General features: G+C 36.2%; 2 protein-coding genes across 9 annotated transcripts in view; one reads left to right on the top strand and one right to left on the bottom strand.

Annotated features, from left to right (window-relative positions):
• The window catches only part of LOC116800890 (endoplasmic reticulum aminopeptidase 1), a 116721-nt gene extending 90675 nt beyond the window's left edge, over nucleotides 1-26046 (top strand). For 5 of the 7 annotated variants that reach the window (XM_032717256.1, XM_032717255.1, XM_032717259.1 and 2 more), the window contains one exon: nucleotides 12468-12788. In XM_032717256.1, the coding sequence (XP_032573147.1) occupies nucleotides 12468-12726 (259 nt within the window). In that variant the 3' untranslated portion in view covers nucleotides 12727-12788. Of the gene's footprint in view, nucleotides 1-12467; nucleotides 12789-23319; nucleotides 23488-25331 lie in introns of those variants that run through there. The other 2 variants (XM_032717254.1, XM_032717253.1) reach the window with 2 other exon arrangements.
• LOC116800889 lies at nucleotides 16867-21404 on the bottom strand. 2 transcript variants are annotated; one of them, XM_032717250.1, is made up of 2 exons: nucleotides 21284-21404; nucleotides 16867-21220 (listed from the first exon to the last, which is right to left on the bottom strand). In XM_032717250.1, exons 1-2 carry the CDS (start codon nucleotides 21371-21373, stop codon nucleotides 18239-18241), a joined length of 3072 nt encoding a protein of 1023 aa, XP_032573141.1. In that variant the 5' UTR covers nucleotides 21374-21404; the 3' UTR covers nucleotides 16867-18238. The 2 variants fall into 2 exon arrangements, with proteins under 2 accessions (XP_032573141.1, XP_032573142.1); XM_032717251.1 differs by having other exon boundaries at nucleotides 21293-21404.
• Nucleotides 26047-26263: the final 217 nt, after the last annotated feature.

Genomic DNA, 26263 nt, shown 5'->3' with positions numbered 1-26263 from the left:
TCGAAGGATAGCACGGAGAAGAAGTGAGTGACACAAATTAATTGTGTGTAGATCTTCGGTGCGTTCGAAACTCGCTGCGCGAAATGGATAATAATAATTGTGCTCCGACATCAGAAGTGGGATCTGGCTCGCTGCCTAACACCATAGATGGGCCGTGGCGCGTTTTAATGGAAATGCAAAATAAAAACTTGATCGAACTTGTTAAAGCAATACAATCAACGGCATCCGAATCAACAAACAAAAATACTGTGGTGTTACCTAAATTCAACGCGGACCTTGATGGCGCAGACGCAACGGCGTGGTGCTCTACGGCAAATATCATCTTGGCTGAATCAACTATAAAAGGCAGTGCGTTAGTTATGGCTTTAAGTGCAGCGATGGAAGGAAGCGCGTCGCAGTGGTTTGCTCAAATATGCTATCCGGAAATAACTTGGGCCGAGTTTAAGGAACTTTTCGTGCAACGTTTTGCTAGTGTGGAAAACTCGGTCACAAGATGATCGAATGTAGAGCTAAACAGCAGCAGCAATTTTCGTCTAATGCCAAGGACAGCAACGACAGGAACCCTTTCGCTCACCGTCAAAAACCGGATGTGACTTGTTTTAATTGTGGCGAGCGCGGTCATATTTCAACACACTGCAGCAAGCCCAAAAAGGACAAAGGCACTCATCAAGTGAAAAGGTTGGAGCTATGCGAGGTTGTCGAACCCAAGGGAGAGATGATTCATCAAGGCGAGACATTTTCAACAACGTTTGACTTTGGAGCGGAATGTTCTTTAATTAAACAAAAGCTAAGTAGCAAATTAGTTGGTAAAAGAATTAACAATGTAGTGATGTTAAAAGGTATTGGCAATGGTAGTATTTGTAGCACATTGCAGATACTTAGTAACGTAATAATTAACAATCATTGTATTGAAATATTGTTTCATGTCTTGGATGACATATATTTGAAAAACGACATAATTATTGGTCGTGAAGTATTGTTTCCAGAATTTAATGTTATAATATCACCTGGTAAATTTGAAATTGTCAGAGCAAAAACTGTAAACTATTGTTCTAATGATGAGAAATTTTCTGAGTTGTGGTACTGATCTTGTTGTGGAAGACAGAGATAAACTAAAAAGCTTAGTGGAAAAATACTCAAAATCTTTTATTACCGGAATTCCATTGACCAGAGTTAGCTCGGGGGAGATGAAAATTAAATTAGTTGACCCAAAAAGAACTGTTCAAAGACGACCATATAGACTTAGCCCAAATGAAAGGGAATTAGTGCGAGACAAAATTAATGAATTATTAGAGTGTAACATTATAAAACCAAGCTGTTCACCTTTTGCAAGTCCCATAATGTTAGTCAACAAAAAGGACGGCTCTCATCGTTTGTGTGTTGATTATAGAGAATTAAATTCTAATACGGTATCAGACAGATACCCCTTGCCCCTTATATCAGACCAAATAGCGAGACTTCATGGAGCGAAATATTTTTCATGTCTGGACATGGCAAGTGGATATTATCAAATTCCATTACACCCAGATTCAGTAGAGTGTACAGCTTTTGTCACCCCAGATGGACAATATGAATTCTTGGCAATGCCGTTTGGGCTCAGAAATGCTCCATCTGTTTTCCAGCGTACAGTGATGTAAGCTCTCGGAGACCTTGCAAATAAATTTGTAGTCGTTTATATGGACGATGTAATGGTGGCTGCTTCAACGAAAAGTGAAGCTTTAGAAAGGTTGCAGATTACTCAATATAAACAAATGTTCTTTTTTAAAGTCAAAGGTTCAATATTCGGGATACGAAGTGAGTGCAGGTGAAATCCGGCCAAATTCGCTTAAAATTGCAGCGTTAACTGCTTTACCACCTCCTCAGTCGGTCCCTGCTTTGCGACAATTTATAGGATTAGCGTCTTACTTTCGACAATTTATGGAAGGATTTTCTTGTTTTATGAAGCCGTTATATCTTTTGACTTCAGAAAGGAATGAATTTATTTGGAAGCCAGAGCATGAAGAAATAAGACAAAAGGTTATTTCTATTCTTACCCAGAAGCCAGTTTTAGTAATTTTTGATCCGCAGCATCCCATCGAGTTGCATACAGATGCAAGTTCTCGTGGATACGGTGCCATCTTATTACACAAAATTAACAACAAGTCTCATGTCGTTGAATATTTTAGTAAGGCAGCTTCTCCGGCTGAGTCACGTTACCACTCATATGAACTGGAGACTCTTGCTGTTGTTTTAGCAATGAAACATTTCCGCCATTATTTACTGGGTAGAAACTTTGTTGTCTTTACTGACTGTAACTCTCTTAAGGCCTCAAGGACAAAACAAGACCTATCTCCTAGAGTACAGAGATGGTGGTCTTATTTACAATCATTTACATTTGATTTACAATATAGGGAAGGCAAACGAATGGCGCATGTTGACTTCCTTTCAAGAAATGTGCCTTCAGCGGATTTGAGTATTACAACTCCCAAAGTTCTTGAAAAACGAATTAATTTGGCTGAAATATCAAGTAATTGGCTTTTGGCTGAACAGCGTCAAGATATCGAAATAGTAAATATTGTAAATAAATTGAAAGACAATTCCCTGGCTGAGGACGTTGCAAAAACTTATGAGTTAAGAGGAGGAATATTATATCGAAAAATTCAGCGAAATGGTAGAACTCGATCGTTATCAATTGTTCCCAAGGTATTTAGATGGTCTGTTATAAACCAAATTCATGAGTCAATCATGCACTTGGGATGGGATAAGACGTTAGACAAGGCCTATGACTATTACTGGTTCGATAACATGTCTAATATATTCGAAAATTCGTTGAAAACTGCATTACGTGTAAAATGTCAAAGACCTCCTCGGGCAAAATTCAAGCTAGCCTTCATCCAATACCAAAAGTAAATATACCTTGGCACACTGTTCACATCGACATAACTGGAAAGTTAAGCGGCAAGTCTGATCAGAAAGAGTATATCATCGTTCAAGTAGATGCCTTTACTAAATTTTTTTATTTAACTCACACGCATAAAATTGACGCAGAGAATTGCGTAAGTGCAGTGACGTCGGCTATATCTCTGTTTGGAGTACCAAATCGCATTATTGCAGATCAGGGTAGGTGTTTTGCCAGCAGTAGATTTAGTGATTTCTGTGAGCAACAGAAAATAAATTTGCACTTGATTGCGACTGGTGCAAGTAGAGCAAATGGTCAAGTAGAACGCATTATGAGCACCTTAAAAAACTTACTAAGACGCATTAGGTGTGGTTCAGTTAGCATTAAACTGTACGGTTAGTCGAGTGACAAAGGCAAGCCCTTTAGAATTGTTTATTGGCAAAGTTGCTCGGCTGTTGGGGTTGGTTCCACCTTGCGATGAGGTAGATGAGATTGATCTAGAAGAAGTAAGAGCACGTGCAGTTCAGAGTATTTCAGCTGCAGCAGCATATAACAAGGAGCAATTTAAAAAAACAATTTGAAGCTGTTGAAAGAGACAGTAGCGAAATTGTTGAAGCTGTTGAAAGAGACAGTAGCGAAATTGTTGAAGCTGTTGAAAGAGACAGTAGCGAAATTGTTGAAGCTGTTGAAAGAGCCAGTAGCGAAATTGTTGAAGCTGTTGAAAGAGACAGTAGCGAAATTGTTGAAGCTGTTGAAAGAGACAGTAGCGAAATTGTTGAAGCTGTTGAAAGAGACAGTAGCGAAATTATTGAAGCTGTTGAAAGAGACAGTATGGATGCCTGAAGGGCTAATAATGAAATTTTTAAGTATAATGTGAGCACAAGTGCAAGGCAAATGTCTTGATCATGGCGTGTTGCGCATTACATATGAATAAGAAGAAAATGAATTATGTTAAAGAAAAGAAATTTTTATTGGGAATTAAAATTTGGAAATTTGATTTGTCAATTGGATAATATATTTTTAAAATGATGTTAAAATAGTTTACAATAAAATTATAGAGAACGAATCATTTTGGTAATATTTCACGAGGACGTGTAAAGGTCAGGATGGCCGTGTCGGCGCATACTTTTGTAAGCTGGTGGATGTGCTAGAATATTTCACAGGAATAAAAATTCTATCAGTTCGGGGAAATCATTGGTATGTCATCATATTGTATTGCGTGTTAGAATATTCCAGAAGTACAGTAATTTCATCATTTCGGGGAAATCATTGTTGCATACTGCGTTGCTATTGGTCGGCTGTATTTTTGCAGCTTTGGCATCTCCCGTTACAGCGCGCGGCGGCAGCGTGTGGTCGCTGTCGCCGAGTGTGGTTCGAAGGATAGCACGGAGAAGAAGTGAGTGACACAAATTAATTGTGTGTAGATCTTCGGTGCGTTCGAAACTCGCTGCGCGAAATGGATAATAATAATTGTGCTCCGACAAGTACATATTTAATAAGTACTTTGCGGATCGAAGAGGCGTAGAATGTTGTGTTGTTTATATTGTTAATCGCTTCTATTGTGGAAAGGGAGTCGGAGCAGATGCAGATGCAGCTTTCCCTCTTCTTTTTAATGCTGTACTGTGCGTGGAAAATTAGGTTGTCTGCCAATTATTCAGGACATTGATGCCGTGGTTTCGTATGAATCTCCCAAGAGTTCTTCCTCTTCTGTAATTTGTCGGGGTTGAAGTCTCCTGTTAACTATTTTTAACTGGGATTCGTAATTCGTTGTAGTTGTTCCGGTATCTTTTCATGTTCCATTGTAGTAGTTTCAGGATCATAATAGATGTTTTAAGAGTTAAGATAATTATACCCATTACTCCTAGATTTAAAGGAAAAAAAAGTACGTAACAGGTAGAAGGAAGCGTTTCCGACTAAATAACGGATAAATATTCTTGATCAGGATCAATAGCCGAGTCGATCTGGCCATGTCGGTCTGTCCGACTATCCAAATGAACGTCGAGATCTCAGAAACTACAAAAGCTAGAAGGTTGATATTTAGCATACATTCTAGAGACAAAGACGCAGCGCAAGTTTGTTGACCCATTTTGCCACTCTAACGCCCTCAAAACGGACAAAACTGCCAAGCCCACACTTTTAAAAAATGTGTTGATATTTTTTCACATTATTATTGGTCTTGTAAATTTCTATCGACTTGCAATAAAGCGTTTGACCCAACCCACTCTAACGCCCCAAAACCACAAAAGCCACGCCCACACTTTGACAAAATGTTTTGATATTTTTGGATTGCTCGTACGGGTTTTGGAAGTACGGGTGCATTGAGTTATTGAGATCCAGTTGAAAAGTTGGATGATTGAGAATTTAATTTCTAGTCACTGGATTTCTAGTTCAGGTCCTTTGAGATGTTGAGGTCCTTTTAAGTTGTTCAATTCATAATTTGATTTCTTGGCGATATATAAAAATAGAAGAGGACTTTCATCGCAATAGCGGCCTTTAAGAATATAAAGAGCTGGGTTGTTGTCACATTTGTGTTTTTTTTTTTTTTGCCTTTTTAATTGCCAGGAGTTCTTGTTGTCTCATGAAGAAAGGGCAGTTCCTGCTGGCCGAGTTATGATGGCTTTCAGTTGTTCAATGTTGCGATTGATGTTCTTCACCGCAGTTGTAACATAATTCGTTGAATTTGTGAAGGGATCCGTATTTGAAGCAGTTGTTGCATCTTATTAATAATGGAATGTAAATTCTGACTGGAGCTCGTTAGTAGACAATCACTCATAATCAAAAAGGGTGTTGGAAGTAACAATAATGAGACCGGTCTCCTAAGGTAGCTTTTTATTATTTTTCGGACTTTATTAACACGTTTGGATTCTAATTCTTGTGCAATATCCTTATCATAAATTTCTCTGAAATCATTTGAGTAAATTCTTCCTTTAGTAGTGTTTGGATAGTAGTGTATGATTACGGAAATATTAATGTTGAGCAAAAGCATTAAGTCACAACAGCTTAAGAGCTTATACGTTTGATTTTGTTAATTAAAATAGAGTCATTACGAAGTGTCTTTCATTCTTTAGTGTCACCGTTAAGGTATTATCAATTTGCTTTTTAACGAGAAATGGGTTGATATTGTTGATGTGAAGTCCAGGGTCTGTTCTTGAAGGAAGTGAGATACTTTGGTCCGGGGGAAGACAACAGTTGATCCGTTGTTCTTGCACTTGGAGTGCCACGGTCAAGCGGGTTCCCATTTCTACGACCCATTGCTGAATGCTTGTTGTGTTAAATGTTATTGGCTTTGTTACACGAAGACTGCTCCCGTGAACTTTGCCGTGGCTCTCGATATAGGCGGTTGCCCTTCTGGCCGTTGCGTGCCCCACTTCCTTTCTCTGCCCATCTTGGGTGGCGTAACGACATGACTTGTGTTTTTATTAGTGTTTGTGTTGTGTTTTGTGTTGGTTTAGTACTTCGTGTTGTGGTCAGTTCTAAAATACAATTAATGCTAAGTGCTGGTGTTCCCTTCTTGTTTGTCTTCACTGCCATCGTCCTTTCCTGACGCTGATATCTCCAGCTCCCGATTTCCGCACCTTAGTACGAAGTGAAATCTTGCCATAAGATCTATGCCTAGCAGGATTCCACCTGACAACCTTTCCAATATCATGAATGATATTGTAAACAACCTTTCTCCAAATCGGTTTTTTGCCTCTAACCTGCCCGTCGTTCTTTGTCTGGTTCCGTTGCCGAGCGTAATCTCCGTCCTGGTTTCTGTCCACTTGCCCTGCTCCCTTAGCTCTTGGTACTGGCTCTTATGTCGATAACTACCTTTGTCCTTCCGCTTGTTCTCCGATTTCTATTGTGGCTACCATCTGGTATCCATCGCAGTTCAAATGTTCCTTTTCGTTGCCCATACACAGCAAAATAATCTTGGCGGGTTACTAAATGTTTGTGACGTATGTACGGTGCCTCCACATCGCATGCATATTTCCGTTCTGACTTGCTGCTGTGCTGATTGGCTGGTTCCGGCATAATTTTCCGCCGCCTCTATCTCCTCCACTTCCTCGGCTAGTTTTTGAAGCTCTGTTAGTACTCTCCGCGTACACAGATTTATTTTGCTTCTATAGTTCCTGTATATGCGGGCGAGTTTCCGAAGGGCTGATCCTCATGGATTCCGTGTGGGATAGTTATTCCTTTGTCCTTTTGCCCCAGCCGCGTTCTCGGTCTACGATCTCCGTTTCCACCCTTTTGTCCGCTTGGCGCCTCTTTTTTCATTCCATCTCGGTGTTCTCTTGTTCTGCCTATGTTACTATGACTTCGGGCTCCGATCTTTCTGCAGAGCTCTTGTCCCTGCTGTGTCTAATATCGATAGAATTTATTGTAAAGTCTTAAGAAAAAACGATAGTGTGATCGAGAGCGATGAGTCTTAATCGAGATCTTGAACGAGAAACAACGAAAATAAAAAAACTTAAAAAGATTGATACAGAAACCAGGTGTGGGACAATAATAATAAAGCAGGATTACAATGGGATATAATGTTATTCTTAAAAAATCAAAACCCGTGTTAATTGGCACATTAAAAGCAGAAACAGTTTAATTGGGTGAAGACGCGACTATAGTTCTACTCCGCAACGCCTTTAAGAGTGTAATGGGCGAGAATAAAAATACAACCATAGCGACCAGCCTAGCTAAAACCATTAAAGCAAATGAAGAACCAACAAATGAGATAATGAATATGTATAGTTAGAGATGCAACATTTAAACAACTTAGAAAAACCGTACCTATCTCGCAAGCGTGTTTCTGAACTTGAGGACGATGTAGGAAGAATTGATATTTTGAACGAAAAGTGACGGCGTGGGACATGATTAAAATAAACAAGCAGGACAAAAATCGCCTGATGAAGATACACAATATTACATCGCTGTGTGTGGCATTTCAAGACAAGCAATTCTAGCGGATTCTGATGTAATTCGTGCAATTGTGAGTGGGATCACAATTAGCCTACTGTGTACTGTGAATCATTGGATGAATTGCGTAAGAAGCTATGACAAAGTAAAGATAGGTGATTAGCGGGGCATTTCTGTAAATCTGAATGATTCGAGTAACGTTCAGATGACCAAATCAATAAACATTCAACAAGAACCTACAAATGTACGATGTTAAATTATCGAAAATTGGGGCATATAAAGAGCGATTGCAGACGTCCATGAGACCAGAAGGTGCCTGCTTCAACTGACATAGTCAGGAAATACCAGGACTACGCGAAGAAGAGGGTCGTCACTGAGACCCATTCCCGGAGGCGAAGACGAGGAAATTATTAGTAATTAGTTATTGGATCTTTTACAAAAAATTCTCCATCCGAAGACTGTCTTTGGTGTGGATCTGAATGTCGTTCGGCCCCGAGGTCGTTCTGCCGTACTGGTTGATTTGGCAGGTATACCAAAGTTAGAAGAGAGTCGGGTCTGCCAAAGTAAGAATGGTTTGAGAGGCCGGGTAGGTCTACCAAAATGAAAAGAGTTTGAGAGGCCGATCAGGTCTGCAATAGTTGGATAGTTGAATAGAATAGTTGAATAGTTGGAACGATACCCGTCTCCTCTTGTCCTTACCACTGGTCCTTAGGTGCTAGTCCTCTCCGCGGGTCCTGCTAGTTGTGCTGTTGCTGATCACCGGCTGGAGTGATGTGACTTTCGAAGGGCTGGGGTCCGCATTATGTAGCGGGTTGCCGAGGTGTGGTGTGCCCGCATTCCCGACTCATTTTGCTCACATTAGTGTGCCCCTCCATGCCGTACCAGGCGCACGAGCGTAGCTTGTTAAATTCAAATGTTTTTTCTTCTGTTTACTTAAGGGTTGTTTGTAAATTTATTTTATGTGACTTCATTGTTCTCTCTTATCTTTCTATTTTTACTCATTGAACGCATTCCGCGTTACATGTTCAATCTGTTAAGTTAGTATTTCATTATGGTGAAAAGAGTTGCATTACTGTTTTAAGTTTGTTCGACACAGGAAGTCCAGTTAGTTTTATTCAAAAATCTTAAGTTCCAAATAATATCAGATTAAAACCGTAAAGAAGTAAATACCATACGGACAACAAACATTTTTGAAAGAATTTAGTGCATTGTATATACTAGGACGAGATTCAATGAAAATAATGTAAGTCCAATTAATCCATAAGAAACAAATAAATACGGAATATACAGTAATAGTAAGAGTAATAACATATTTAGTGCATCTCTTTTTTTTAAATAAGGAAATTAATATAAGTAAATTTATATTATAATATAAATAATATGATATAAATAGTTATCAAGAAAATAATCAGTTAGAAAAGGAACAATTCTTAAGTAGCTATTTAGGATATATCGAAGGAAATAATTAGTAAAGGGAATGAATTCGGAAAAGTAGCCAATGAAAAGTGTAGAGAAATAGTAAAAACTCATTATTTAAACAAAAATTTAGATTATAAAACCGCACCTACTTATCAAATGACGATTAGAGTTACAGATACTACACCATTCCATTGCTCACCTTGGCGTTTGTCATATTATGAAAAAGAGAAAGTATTTGAAACAATGGATGATCTTCTTTAAAATTATGTAATTAGCAAAAGGAAATCTGCTTATGCATCTGCCATAGTTTTGAATGTGCGTAGATTATAGAGGACTTAATAAGCGAATAGTAAAAGATAGTTTCCCACTTTCGTTAATTGGAAAAATCTTAGAGTACTTAGAAGGCAAGATGCGTATATTCGCAGAGTATACTTTTTACCTCTTTCGTAACACCTCAAGAGCAACAAGAATATTTACGAATGCCATTTGGCTTAAAAATAGATCAGACAATTTTCAACGAATTATTACAGAAGTATTAGTAGACTTTATTAAAAACAAACAGATAGTAGTACCATATATATCTATGATAAAGTGATAGCTACCAAAACTGTAGAGGCATATTTAGTAATCCTAAAAAAAATTTATAGATCGTATAAGTTAGAACAACATAGAGATTAACCTAAAAAATTTTAAATTAATTTTTACAACATCAACGTGAAGTCCTTGGCTATAAAATCAACCGTAGTGGAATATCACTTAGAGAAGCAAACCTTGATGTGTTTAAAAATTCCCCGTGCCCCAAATTCTAAACACCATTCACTTATGCTTGGGATTTTTCTCATATTGAAGGCTTTTTGTACTATCCTTTTCAAAAATTTCGAGACCGATTTATTAAAATAAAGAAGGCCCATTTCCCCTTAATGAAAACCATTTAAAAGCTTTTAAATACTTTAAATTGTTTTATCAAATCCTCCAGTATTAGCGATTTTTAATCCTAATCGTGAGACTGAACTTCACACAGACTCTGGATCTCATGGCTTTGGTGCCGTCCTTATGCAGAGACAAGACGATGGCAAGATGCATCCAGTACCCTTATATTCATGTAAAACTAAAGCAGCTGAGTTTAGGTATCAAAGTTTCGAGTTAGAAACCCAAGCGATAAAAAAAACCCAGTCTATTTAGAGCATAGGCATTTTAAAATAGTGAAAGGTTTACATTCTTTAGTGCAGACATTGAGTAGGAAAGCCATAAACCCCAAGATAGCGTTATGCTCATTGGAAATGGAAAACTATGATTATTCTATAGTTCACAAAGCTGGCCTTAATATGCCGCATGTTGAAGCTTTGAACAAGTTGTGTCGGGACGCCGACAATATCCAGGAATGCCTTAAACGCTCATTGGCTTAGACAAATGAAGATGGTTTTATTCTATAGGGAAATAATACAGTTTTACAAGGCATTACACATTTTGACCTTATATCTGTTCTGAATTTTACGTACCACAGTTTCTCTTCCCTCACTTTTGGATATCGGCAGACGAACTGATCTGACGCGCCAAGTATAGCTTAACTCTTAGTTAAATCGATGTGACCAATTACAATAACGATAAAAACGCATACATTAAAATACTAAATCCGAGTGCCCTCTATCGGTGACAAATTACTTAACTACTTATCGACAGCCAACTTATCCGTTCCGCGACAAATTGAATTATTAGGTGCACTTGGAGAAAAATCATGAAAAATTGCGTCACCTTGATGCTGAAAAAATTTAAAAAGGCTTTAAAAAGAAAGTATTGGTCTCAGCTACAAAAAGTAAAGTAGGAAACTTTATAATACATTTTGTACAGTGTATAATATACACAGTACCGAGAACCATTCATAATCGCACACTCCATAGTTTTCCAAGCTGTGGAAAGGTAAATTATCTGAGCCAATAGAGCAGAGCAGGCAGTGCTATAAGTTGTTAAAAAAAGGAGAGTTTGCCATTAATAATTCTATTCATGGTAGTACTTAAGAATTCAATTATTTGATATTAGCCAAAAAGGCCCTATAGTTGAGGAATTGCAAGAATACATTGAGGACTAGTTTAATTGATTGTTAACTAAGCAATTACCATTTAAGAGTTTATTTGAACCAGCAAGATAGTGACATTGGACAATAGTTGTAAACCATACCATAGTATTATTATTGTAGATCGAGGTCGATCATAAGGCAGGTAGGCCGAATGTATGATGTGTATTAAAATAAAATACTAGGTAGCACTTATATCGATTGGATTAATTGTATAGTCTTACGAAGAAACGATAGTGTTTTCGAGATCAAGGAGTTTGAATATAGGGATTGAAAAAGATCGAGACCGACAATCAGATACCCCTTACTTAGCTAGTGAGAAGGACAACGTAAAATTTCATCATTTTTCTGGGATATCGATAGATATTGGGAAATAAAATAAGAAACAAATTCAAAATTGTTCCAAAGTGTGACCGCTTCCGTGGCTTTAGGGCGTTTCAAAAAGTATTTGGTAAACCGATAGAAATTTAAGCGATTAATAAAATTAAAAAAAAATATCCACAACTTTTTTAAAGATGTGGGCATGGTGGTTTTGGGTGCTTTTAGGGCTCTAGAGTGGGCGTGGGAAAAAGTTCTATGACAATTTAATATAAACTTACAAGACTAATAAAATTGAAAAAAATATCGAAAAATGGTTAAAAAATGTGGGCGTGGCAGTTTTGTGCGGTTTGTAGCCCTAGGACCTTTGAGTAGGCTGAATGCTGAATCTCAACCTTCTAGCTTTTATAGTTCCTGAGATCTCGACGTTCATACGGACAGACGGACATGGCTAGATCGACTCGGCTATTGATCGTGATCAAGAATATATATAATATATTCATCCGAGGCTATAGTCTAAAAATTTTTTTAATGTATCCATTGGTAATTTTATCTACTTTGATACAAATTATTTTGTGGCTTTTCCACTTGGATATTAAATGAGTAACATGTTGTTTGACTTGCTGGTTCTTAAATTTCATCGTTGTTTCAGAATTTTCAAAACTTATAGGAATGAATTTGTGATCACTTCAAATTTCCTTTTTTTATAAACAATTTACTGTTCTTTAAGTAAGCAATGACTTCAGTTTTTGTGCTACCTTCCGATTGGGTTATCAGTCATAAGGATCGGGCACATACAGCCAATTTCAATTTCAATGCCTTCCACAGTTTTTAATATTTTATAGTATTGTAAAGCAAATTTTTAACTAAATAAATTACATTTCGTTCAAGGTTTTATAATAACACAAATATTTGGAGCAAGCTTATTTCATCTGCAACGGGAATGTTTTCTACTCAACAAGGTTACGATTCGGTTAAAAATTTTTACGATAAGCATCATGGACATTTTGGCCGTGCACAACACATTATAGAGAAGTCTCTTCGAAATATCAAAGAAGAAATTCAATGGAGTAATCAAAATATACCCGTAATAGAAGAGTGGATTGACCACTATTTGTCTGACGCCCCAAAACACGCATATGTAAACTAATGCATATAATGTATAAGGTATGATTCATAATTGCGAATAAAAATACTGTTTGTGTGACTTCATTCTCATAATTTTTATTTTTCTACATATGGTGAAGGTGAAGGTTATGTATATAATATTAATAAAAAACTGTTATTATTTTTGAAAGTACTACGTCAGCCTAATTGTGACCGATTCATAATGAACTTATTATTGATATAGTAAACAGAAACTTAGCAGAAATTTATTATCGTTAATAAATACTTTGTGTGTATATAGTAGTAGGGTATATATTACTATGTATAGTAATAGGGTATAATCGATTATTTGAAAAGTATGTAACTCATAGAAGGAAGCGTTTTCTACCATTTAAGGTATATATATATTCTTGCTCAAGATCAATAGCCGAGTACATCTGGACCTGTCTAGAGATATCGACATGAACGTCGAGATCTCAGGAACTAAAAAAGGTTGGAAGGTTGAGATTAAGCAAGCAGATTCTAGAGACATAGACGCAGCTCAAATTTGATGCCCCATGTTCCCACGGCCACACTTTTGCAATTTTTTCATATTTATATTAGTTTTGTAAATTTCTATAGATTTGGTTAAAAACTTTTTGCCACCTCCACTCTAACTCACTTACACCGCACACACAACGCCCACACGTTTGAGAAATGATTTAATTAGTTTGGATTAAATCAGTTTTGCCAATTTCAATAGATATGCCAAAATCGTTTTGTCCACACCCACTCTGACCCCTAAAATCCGCTATCCGATATTCATAAAAAATTTTGAAAATTCTATGTCCTACTTAGCCCAGCTGATTAATGGTGTGACGACGAACTCTTTTCCTTGGTTCTGCTCGCTACGAGTTGCAGCGGCTAGCTCAGAGTTAAACCAACGCTCTTCCTGAGCCCACCACGGACCACTGACCACCGCGTCCTGACCGCGTGACTAGCTCCCGTACTCTCCTCGACTATCCTCGGGAATGGCTCCTCGCGTATTGTGACTGACTGCCCCAAACCGCACTCTGTCCCTTTAGGCCGCAAGGATCACGTTTTTCCCCTTTTCCGCACGGACAGCTCAAACTAGGTGTCCCGTTAGTTCACGTTGCACCGTTTAGGTATTTATTTTTGTTGTTTTGTTGTACTCACGACCCTAAAATATCCATTCCATGATGCGCGTAAAGTTAGGCTCAAGTTTACGTAATCATAATTTAAACCCCTATTCACTGCCAAAGCTCCCGTCAATCTGCGAGTACTTAACTCATTACTAAATTAAAATAAAAAAAAAAACAAAAATAATAAAAAAAAATATTGAGCAGCGTCAAAAAAATGCGAGCGTTTGCCAAGAGGTTTTATCTAAGAATGAATTGAGCTCTGGGAAGCTGCATGCAGGTGGTCACATTTTATTCCTTAATATCTGTCGATATCGCATTCACACCAGCTGAGTAACGGGTATCAGATAGTCGGGAACCCGACTATAGCATTCTCTCTTATTTTATATAAATTCACTATCGTTAAGTCATTAATTTATATCGGTCGAAATATTTTGAATATATTAGATAAAATAAATTAAAATTCTTTCTCATCAGGTAACTGTTTTCTTCAAACTGCATTCTAAACAGCTTATTAAATAAAAAAACGGATCCGTTTAGAAAATTAAAGATTACTACCTTCACAAAAAAGCACGGAACCTAGGAACCTACTTTTTATTAGGTCTTACCATAGGATCGATATAGCCGATGAACTCGACTATCATATACCCTCTAATTGGCAAGAATTATAGTCAAATACACAAAAATACAAAAAACATTTGTCATAATTGTAAGAGTGACAGTTTTGGTCGGCTTGTGATCGTGACTACCTTTGTATATAATCGTTAGTGCCGACGTCTGGCATCGGGGCCCGGGTAAAAGTTGTGCGTGCTTAGAGGATTGGACCCTGCTCAAGAAAAAAAGGAAGGGCACTGCAGCCCTGCTCGAAAGTTTCCACTACTCAGAGAGAACCTCACATACTTCTATGCGACATGTGAGGCTCGTAAGTCTTCATTTTAGTGAAAAGTTCTCGAACTTTTCGATTGACGGAAGCCTAGTTATAAAAATTTTCCACGACATAACCGTCGTCAGCAGACATATATAATTTTTAAACTTTTTAAGCAAAGGGTTCAGACTGTGAACCCATTCGTCAGCATCAAAGCATTGACCAACCCAAATTGTAGAAACCTGTTCGCCAAACCTGCGTTTTAACCAATCGAAGTCTTATGATCAAAGTATACTTTCGTCTTTATTATCAAAAGTTAAAAGATATGTGAAATCACTTTGTTGTTTGTGTTACGCACTGCTTTTCCTTTGATGGCATTGCCGCTAGCTTGGGCTAGCAGATAGTAGAATTCATCTTCCAACACTGGAACTTCTTAGTAAAAGCACCTATCAAAGAGCTAATTTATGGGAAGCATATTGATAGAATTGGAGGCCGATTGACTAAGAGAATAAGAACAGTACAAAGTGTATGGATAAATAATAATTTGACGTGACAAAAAAAATGTTAGCTCACAGTCTATAATTAATTGGCTTAGTTGCACATTTCCCATGATACAGGCTATTTAAGAGGAATTCCTGAGCGGGATATTAATTATACATATTCAGAGAGCACTACTATGTACAGATATATTCATAGTAAAAACAAACAACTAATATGAATTTTCATTTGCAGTTGTAGAATTGCCTTATTCTTATGCTTCGATATCAATCCGTTTATTTTTCATGTTACACATCTAAAAACCAAATTAAGCTGTTAGTCAAATTTCACAACAATTATTTTGGAAAATTTCGACACTCGATGCACAGAGGTAGAAGTAGAAAAAAAACGCTACAGTTAAGTTCCCCAACTTCGCAGTAGACTTAATGTATGATGAGCTGTATGAGCTGTGAACATTTGAGCTTGGCCACCTTTTAGTCAAAAACACCAAGGAACATATTGGGAATGAGTTCTATGTAACAAAATTGGAAAAGAAGAAATGTATAAGCTGCTGTATACCATGTAAGAAAGGAAAGCAAGAAAGCGAACTCGCGATTGACTCCGGATTAATTAACAATTGTTAAGGTAGAACGATAGAAATTTACAAGACTGATAAAAGTATGGAATCTGAAATATATAAAATATCAAAACATTTTTCAAAAGTGTGGACGTGGCAGTTTTTGGGCGGATTGTGGACTTTAGAGTGGGCGTGGGTCAACAAACTTGCGCTATGTCTATGTCTCTAGAATCCGAATGCATAATCTCAACCTTCTAGCTTTTATAGCTCCTGAGATCGAGACGTTCATACGGACGGACGAACGGACGGACATTGACAGATCGATTCGGCTATTAATCCTGATCAAGTATATGCTCTATATGGTTGGACACGTTTCCTTCTGTCTTTTACCTACTTTTCAACGAATTTTTAACTCTACGAGTATACTCTACGGGTATAAATATAAATATACCTACTGAAATTTGACAGACTTCATTGTATTATACATTTTTTTAAGATTAAATATGACCATTAAGCTTGTTAGCATCTTTTGCATAGGCTTTGTGATTTGTTATCATATAATGGCTTAAGTGTGTCCTATATTTGCTTTTAATGCAACCACGCACAGCGTGGGCAAATAAATTGGTTGAAGTTCAAAGCCAACCACGTGATTGCGGAAAATGCTGCCCCGTGGTAACAGCGCTTTACTCAACACTTCTGGATTACTTGACGGTTTAGACCGTTAATACTCTAGAGTAGTGGCATACTCAATACGTGATTATACCCGATGATGTTTAATAGAGGAAAAGCTGCCATCCCCGGAGTTTTTCGTATGGGCCCTCGTTGATTATTAATATCCCATCGTCTACGAGGGCGACTATCCTGTGCTTCGCATTGTACTGCTCCCTCTGCATGTAGGCTACGATAGCGAATGGTGATGAGCGATTTTATTGAAGAGCGATCAGCAGACCGCTAAGATAAAGGTGTAGGTGCGAGACGGAGTACAAGAAAGAGCTAGCAAGAGAAGGAGGCTTAGAAAACGAAAGATATTGCGACTGCGCGACCCGACAGTATATATAGTAAAGTAGCGGTCATATTTTGAGTCGTACTAATGTCCCGTCAGATGACTAAGGACAACATTAAGATATACAAAATTATCGGATAAATATTTTTCACGTCTTTATTCTTTTGATCTCAGCTTAAGACTAAATGTTAGTGACACAAAGCTTTCTTATACTGCCCTTATGTTTACATTATTTATATAGCGAGATGGCCCGCTTGGGTTATTAATTGTATTCAGCTAGCGGATGTGGTTTGTGTACATTGCGTGGGATTCGCAACTCTGTATTTCTTCCGAAAGAGCTGATTATGTGAATATGTCACATATTGCCGATTTGTTTATATTATTTGCGTAGCGAGATCGCCCGCTTGGGATATTGATTGTATACAGTGGATGTGAGTGGATGTGGATGGTTTGGTTTTTGTCACTCAGCATATTCTTAATTCTTTGGACAGTGCTAATTATGTGATAACGTCACTATATACTTAAATTTATGCATACTTTTAAACGAATCTAGGATATCTTTGATTCTACGATTAACGGTTATACAAAAAAAAAATCAAGGGAAAGCCAAGAACGGCAGTGAAGTTTGTGAATTTGTTTCTATTTGGTTTTTACACTGCAAGTTGTGAGTCTAGGGAAGGCGAATACTATCTTTATCAATGACAAAACTGATCAGTCACTTAAAGCCTTCTTTTGTTTGGTGCATGAGCGATTTCATCCCGTTCGCATACCCAAAAATAGCAACACAATAGTAATAAAGATTAGAATCTGAACCAACTCACTTAGTTTGCAGCATTTTATCGCATAGTTCAACCAAGAGGTCATTTTTAACTGCTCACGCTTTATTACCTGACGACATTATTTTTTTGGATGCAGCCCACATCTGTGTCCATTTTTGCTTAATTCAGACCACTGTGTACAAATCGTGTAATATTTAGAAAAATCAAAAAAATCGCAGCTAAGAAAAAACACGACCTGTTACTTTCAAGTCAAGGAGAATTGAAGAAAATGGCAGGAGGAAAGTTAGTTATAAAAATAGTACGGACTCTAGAAAATTCTAGAAATTGCAAGACAATTAATGAAATAAAACAAAAAATGTTGTAAAAGACATTGTGAAACAAACTGGCAAAGCATTACTAAAATCTTAATGCATGCTTAATCTTAACATTCTAGCGTTTCTAGAATGGGCGTGCATTATTCCCGATATCGTTCATACGATCAGACTGTAATCATTATAGCAAATCTGGAATATCATTAAGCGGCGATCTATGTATATTGCACACAAAAGAAAGGAAGATTTCTTGCCATTCCATTGGAACAAAAGCTCAGTGCTGTTTTGTTTAAGTCCTCTTTTATTTATAGATTACAATAAAATAAAAGTTTGATCTAATCATGGCCAAATAACAAACGACGAATTTATCTCAATGTTCAAAGTAATACAATTGTTTACAAACGTCAACAAATGCACTTGCAAAATAAAAATGCTATAACCATCAGTATGGAACAGAAAAGTAAAATATCACATATAATACTTCCATTTACCTTTGTATTATTCATACTTAAATCGTTATGTATAGAATGATTTTCGATGGAATTAATTTTCTCTAAGAAATATCCAGTTGGTGCCAAACGCCTTAAAAGGCATAGCGCTATACCTCCGTTATTTTCGAAATATTTTAACATACTATAACCATCGATCCATCCCTCATAGTTCCAGATTAAACAGGAACCAGGCGGATTTACTCCCTTGTTCGTGGATTTGCGAAAGATAAGTGGCACAGGTACAGGCAGAAATGAACTATACCCAGGTAATGATATAGATGCTACTCGGCTCAATAGTGTTAAATTTCTATTAGGTTGTTGAAATAATTCATCACTTGAGTATACCTTAATAACAACAATAACGTCATTTGCCTCATTGGTTGAAGCTTTCAAGGTGCCAAAGAGTTCTATTGGCAAATATACAGCAAGCTCTAAGTCAGGTTCATTAACAATATCATTAATGTCATGATTTACTTGAAGAAAGCGGTAATGTTCATTCTGAAATGCTCCCTTTAGTTTTGTATGTGTATCTTCTGTATTATTGTTTGCAAACAATGCTATTCCAGAAACATTGGCAATACTTGGATTAATTGAGAAATATAAAATATATTTTGAAACGTATACTGATACTCCTATATCATCATAGTCAATTGTTTCACTGTGCAAATCAGATAAATACTCTTCACCATTATCTATTTGAGTGAAAGATAAATAAGTTGATAAAGTGTCACATAACATTTCAAACGATTTTAAAAACTTATTTGTTGCGTTTAGCTTAGCAGACATCTTTATAACTTTGGAGTCAAGGCCTATTAATATATTGTATATATCGAAAATCTGATAGAGGACATTCTTCCATTTAGTTAAGTCTTTATTTGTCTGTTGAAACGCAGAATTAGATGAATGGACTTCAAGCACTGACTGAATAATGTTATAAATAAAGAATATGTCAGCCGGGACTATATTATTTTTACTATTTGCAATTGTGTATTTCAAATATTTTAAAACTTTATCTGGTGGGGACTTAAACATTTTGGCTACTTGCAAATCATGCAATACTTTGGTATTATTCTTGGGACTTTCACATACGACTGGTTGTGTTAACTCTTTCCAATATGCGCCATGGACAAAATCACCTAAGCAATATCGCGTATAAGGCATGCCATCTTTTTGAATACACAATTTCTTTGTCATAGCGATTTCACCAACACGCGTTGTAGTCCACAGGTGCATTCCGTCGTTTGAAAATGAAAGCTCCGAAAAACAGTAGTCTGTACTACGTATGAGATAAGTAGAGTTTTTGATGAAATTAAAAAAAAAATTGCGTAGTGTAATTTTAATTTGCATAAAGGCAACAAAATCCTTTGGAATTTTCGGTGTATTGTCCCCGAAGGCAATTTCCTTGTGATAAATTGAAGCGGTTATTTTCAGAGCCGCAGTTATGTGAATCCAAAACACAACGCACACATTTTTGATCCATTCCATATCCATTATTCGAACGTCGTATATGAGAAGATTACCCAGATTTTTGTTTCCATATATGCCTTCTACCAGCTTTCTTACATTTTTATCGGTTACTTCGCTACACAAGCTATGAGCCAAATTGGCATTTATACATGAGACGTTCCAGCGTAAAACAAAGACAGGCGCTGTGTTTCTGTTAACATCTACAAATAACCGGGTGGAAACCAGTTGAAAATCGAAAATACTGTGACCTTCACACCAATATTCGGTGCGATAGCTTGAAACTATATTGACTTTAAATATTGAATACGATTGTTCTTGATTCTCCCAAATAAGGTTCAACCTGGCATTTTTTAAGGTGCCATATTTTAAAAATGCAAAACATTTAACACCAGCATAAGAGCTGTTATTACCCCATAAATACTTTCGATTATAAATCACCAATCTAAGCCCTTTAGAGCTGTGATCTATTTCCAATACCATTTCAACAGCACTACTTGGCTTCACAATTTTTTTGCTTAAAGTTGGAATCCATTTCAAGCCTTTGCTAACAATTTGGAAATTTTCAGATAGACTCATTATTATAACAAATTCTTCTGTCAAGTGGTGAAAAAAGAAATCAATTTTGAAAAATTCGTGTCGATTTTTCTTTGATACATACTTTGCTAAAATCCGTCTAAGCCAATTTCGTTTTTTTAAGTACTCTTTAAGATCGAGCGGTTCAGAAGTAGTATTATTCCAGTCAATACCATAACATACTGCCGGCTGATAGACTAAAGCTCCAAAGCCGCTCGGGCATCCAGCATTAGATATCAGTTCCGACTTAAAAATGCAAACTGCATTCAAGAAAGCATTGCAGTCCACAGATACTATTTGGCTTTTAAAGTCAGTTGGAGTTTGATTACTTATAGTTCGCTTCAGACAGTGCTCGTTGGGGTTATTTTTCAAGTGTATTATACTCCTATTTATTTTTTTTCTCCATGATTTTCCTGGCAGACGTACTTCATAAGGCATTAGCTCGTTATTTCGACGAATTGGAAGCCAATATTCACTTATATCCATTTTTTTCAAGAACTGAGATACTTTGGATAGTTCAAAACTTTTTAAATCCATTGGAATTATATTTGAGCCGTAGCAAAATTGTTCATTAAATGCTTTAGGTTCAGTTGAAATTTTTAGACAAATTGGAAGTTTACCAACATTTCGAATTTCAAAAAGGTCATCAGGGCAGTGCAGGTTTTTGTTTATTTTTATTTTGCACTCTATCAGATCTGGTATCCAACGCCCATAATTTGTATCGCACACACGCATTAAGATTTGATGGTCAGATTTAAGGCACAGCAGATCTTCAGATATTGCGTAAGGAATGCCTTTATACTTCCAATATGCCGTGCCTGATGTTGTATTAGTAAATTCGTCAAGGCATTTTATCTAAAATATATTAATTCGTAAATTATTATACTGATTTTAAATTTGACCAAGAACTACACTAACTTTGCATACCCTTGTCAAGTTTTCTTGAAAAAGTGTGAAATTAGGCAATAGGCACATAAATACTAAAGTAGAGATAATTTTACTACACATATTTGTGACATACCACAGCAATAACGATTTTTTTCTGGCGCTCCAATATCTAAAACCAAATAATCTTCTTTATCTCTGTTATTGTTAACTGTTCTATAAGCTTATAAGGTGGACCTGTTCTATAAGCTTATAAGGTGGACCTAAAAAGATGGTCTCATTTAAGACGGCCTCAGTTTAGGTAGGAGGTAATATGATTTAGCATGCCAAGAGGTATGTACTTGCGAGTCCACTGGCTGACTAGATGTGGTACATAGTTGTGAATTTGGTGTCATAGTCCATTTTTAGGCAGAAATGTCAGAGTTTTTATCGGAAAGAAAAGTTGGGAAAGTATTACCGGGGCTAATGTTCCTTCTGATTATACCGCTTGATGTTGGATTTCAGACTTTCATTGTGGCAAGCAATCTGCGTCGGAGTTCTATCTACTCTTCGTGTACGACCTCGAAAATCGAAAAACCATCATCAGCACATTGCTGGAGAGATTTAATAACGCTCTTGTTTTTGCAGGACAATAGCGTCCATCAAGAGCATCCAAAACAACTAATGATAAGAAAAGTTTCAATCTTTCAAAGTATCACCTGGTTCTACACTTTGGTTTCCTAAATGGTACTAAATGATACGCTCATCTGTCATAGTCATCACGCCGGAGTCGGCTTAGATGCCTAGCATACAGTCCGTCTTAGGTTGTCGCAACTAGAACATAGACTAGTTGGACTGTGTGGCTAGCACATACCTAGTCTATGCGACAGCCTCTGTTGAATGCAAAGTTGTCTTCGCAGTCAAAACTAAAATTGACTTAATTGGTCATATTAACACTTTAATAGATTACAAAATATGTCAATCATAATTATGTGTAAAGAAAAATGTAGACTAGAGTGCATAATTGCTAAATATATTTGCTGCAATGTGGAATTGGTTCAAGGATTAGATGTGTCGACAACGACGTTTTCTGCAAAAACCCTTTAACTATAGTCAATCATAATCATTAAGGATCAGTTTATTAAACACATCATCATAAGATAAATAAAAGTTGTTATAACTCATTTCCACATAATTTGGGGGCTCAACACAACAAAAACTAAACGAAAAATAAAAACATGAATTGAAATACTAAACAAACACGTGAATAAGCTGGACAAAAGAAAATTTCGGAAGATTTTGAGAGTTCTTCATCCGAATAGAGAATACACATAGAGTATACACTGCAAAACGATGAGGTCGCAAAACGAGGAGGACCTGACAAACCCATTTGTGCGAGAAAAATGACAAAGACGAAAGCGCAGGGGATGAAACGGGTAATGAAATCGGCGAAGAATCTCGGGAAGAGATAGACAATATAGGCGTGCGAAGCGGCAGAAGTGACAAAAATAATCAGAAATATGCAAGAAGTGAGCAGAACAGTGTATATCGAAATTAGCTTTAAACTTTCGATCGTTCACTGGCGAAAACGATCAATAGAAGAAGAAGAAGAAGGGTAAATGAATTTGGAATGACTTACATGAATTGCATTTTTGCAAAGCGATCAATGCAAGGCGTCGCAAGGATGTTTGCCAACAGTGATATGAGTGAATTTAAAGAAAAACTTAAGTGCTACGAGGTTATTCGAGGAAATTCAAAAAGTAAATACAGTATCAGGATATCGGGATCTTCACCATCTTCATTTTGACCCTTTTTGGGCACTACTAAGACTGGTGAATTATAAGGGCTTCTACTTGGTCATATAATTTGTTCCTTTAGCATTCTATCGATTTCATTATTAACGAAATCTGAGACTGACAGAGCATAAGGATATGTTTGCTCTAAAGTTCCCTATCATCATTGTCTGTATTTATTTATCCTCGAATATATGTTCGAAAAGGGAGTTGCATATTTATTTTAGAAAGCTCCTTTTCAATTTTATTAATAATCTTATTTTCGAAATCTTTTATTTGTTTTGAAATTATTTTTAGATTATGGATATGGACACCGTGTTCAGGACTTGTGGATCCCAAACTATTAGTTTTCTTGTTAACGGATAATTCAACGTCGGCGTGCTTAGGATTCTTTGATCCCAAGCTATATAAACTTCATTGGCTCATTACCGTTTCGGATTTAAATATTTTTTGTTCACCAAAGTATTTTTTATAATATATTTTTTAAATGGAAGAACATTTTTTTCTCAATTAAACATAAATCGTTTTTGTCCTCATTGTCATAATATTGATGATTCCCTGATTCCCTTTTCTGCATCTATCTTAGCTCCAATATTCCCTAATAGATTGTACCCAATTAATAAGTCGGATTCTAAACCTTCTATTTCATAAAATAGATGTTTTGTTTCAAATATTGTTAATATATGGTACAATATATGGTAATATTTTATAATTAAGTATCCATGAACTGTAGATACTCTCTTGTAAGTTGGCAATTCTTTTTTATTTTCATAAATTCCCAATTAAAGTTTTTATTTTTGTTGAGTTGATTTTAGTTTTTCTGTCTATTCTGGTTTTATAAGGCATTCCTATGTTGGGTTCTTTTCCAATTATTGTTTTGTCCAAAGGTCCCGTTTGGCGGCAAATTATTATTCTTATTATTATTCTGATTATTATTCATTCTATTTGATGTATTATTATTCTGACTGGAATCTACTGGATTAAATTAGGTTGTTTCCCTGATTTTTATTTTCATTCCTAAATCCATAATACCTATTGGCAAATTGGGCTTGAAAGTTGTTAGACTCTACTTCCTGACACTTTGCCAGAGCATTTGGCAAGTCTGTTGTGTGTTGGGTTTAGGGAAAAGAGTGTTTCTGACTGAGATTGGACCGTTCAATCCGGAAATAAAAATTCTGACAGCGTTGCTCTCAATTGTTTTATTAGTTTTTGTGGTTATTTCACTGTCCTTTCCATATGTCATTATAAATTTATTTATGAGTAATGTCATTTTATTATTTACTTCGTTATAGAATTCTGTAATCCTTAAGCGTCCCTGTCTAAGGAAGCTTAATTCTGATTCGAGAATATGGATTGGTCTTTTATCGTTATAAATAAAAACCAATCTGGAAAGCATTGCTTGAAAGTTTAAAACTGTACCATAGTTAGTTAGAGCATCATATGCTGTTCCCATGAATTTATTACGTAGAATTACGTAGATATTGTTCGCTTTGAATTTTATATAGACTCATGGCAAATTCTTCAGCTTCTCTCCAGCGTACATATTGGATTGTTTCTCCTGTAAACTTTGGTAAGGATTTATCTACTTAAGGGGTAGTTTCGCATTTAAGCGTTTAACTGCCCTTCTATCCCTTTAATTTTTCTGGTCCCTTCACCCAAATGTTGGTTATACCGCCCGCAGAAAAGGTGTTGAACCTCTGATTGCCATTGTTAAATTTAAATTTTCAAAACTATTTATTAAAATTTCCAGATTGTTTTCTTTAATTGATTTTGTAATGTTTAATTTTAAGCTTTATAGTATTCCCTATATCTGCTCTTATTTTATTTATTTTTTAAGGACTTCATATTTTTTTCTGTTCACGATACTTTCCGTTTCACTCTTCCATCCGTTTAGTTGTGCTGATTATTTTCTGTTTGGGTCTTCCTTCAATTTTTTGTATTTAGTTGTAGCGAGGGATTGCCCCCCTCGACTCTTCCTTCCTTCTTGGTGTTGACTTTTTTATTTTTTTAATATTTTTAATTATATTTTTAGTTTGGTTTTATTTGTTTATTTTTTTCTTATTGCGTTTGATTTTTATTATTCTTGTATTCTTGTTATTTTTATTAAGTATTCGGTCCACCTTTTTATAATATATAAATTCTTAATTGGATTATGGAATTAATTAGTTTCCAATTAAGTTTTTCCACGATCACTGTCACAGTGGTTAGATGTCGTTGTATTGTTGTGTGTTTTGATTTTTCCACTAAAAATATGAGTTCTTGGCGGCGCGAGTTCTGTTTTGTATTATATTATATTTAACTAATTTCAGTTACACCATATTGTAAAATCCTACAGTCCGCACGAGACTGAACTGCGTACTGACGCTTCAATAGATGTGCACTCGTTGGATTCTTCAAAACAGAGCTGGGACCCGTATTCGCCTTTCTGATGCTCTCTGTCTAGCTAGCTTAATGATGATCACGGAAACAGCCTTCACAAGAAGCGCGTCATAGTTGAGAAAGAATTCTATGTACCAAAATAGGAAGTGAGGATTTAGAAAGGCGAACCTTATCAGTCAGGAAAGATAAGCAACCGCTACAAACGTACCATATAGATTTCCTTTTTTGAAATACTGCTCAACACTGTCACGCACACACTTTTGAAATATGTTTTGAACTTTTTTCATATTTTTATTAGTCTTGTAAATTTTAATCTCACTCAAAACTGCACACTTTATGCTTCTTAAACATACTTATAGCTCTCTTTTATGCTACTTCTAATCTGAATTTACTATTCTTAGCATAATTATAAAACGTTTCTATACTAGTTAAAGTATTAAAATACTTCGGTATATTGTTTGTTCAACCAAATACTAACTCATAAGGGCAATTATTATGTACCATTGGAAATATTGGAATCATATATCCCAATCAGACTTATCATACTCGTTTAAAGTTCTAAGGCTTCTACCACTATTTGTCTGACGCCTGTTTTGTGGGACTTCATTCTAATAATTTGTATTTTTCTACATATGGTCTACATATGGTGAAGGTGAAAGTTATGTATATAATATTAATAAAAAACTGTTATTATTTTTGAAAGTAGTACGTCAGCCTAATTGTGCCCGACTCATGATGAACTTATTATTGGTAGAGTAAACAGCGACGTTTTCTACCATTTAAGGTATAGATATATTCTTGCTCAAGATCAATAGCCGAGTACATCTGGACCTGTCTAGAGATATCGACATGAACGTCGAGA

This window comes from Drosophila sechellia, chromosome 3L, assembly GCF_004382195.2.
Source record: "Drosophila sechellia strain sech25 chromosome 3L, ASM438219v1, whole genome shotgun sequence".
Taxonomy (NCBI): Eukaryota; Metazoa; Arthropoda; class Insecta; order Diptera; family Drosophilidae; genus Drosophila; species Drosophila sechellia.
Note: the sequence above shows the minus strand (reverse complement) of the source record. Positions and strands in the feature narration are given on the sequence as shown.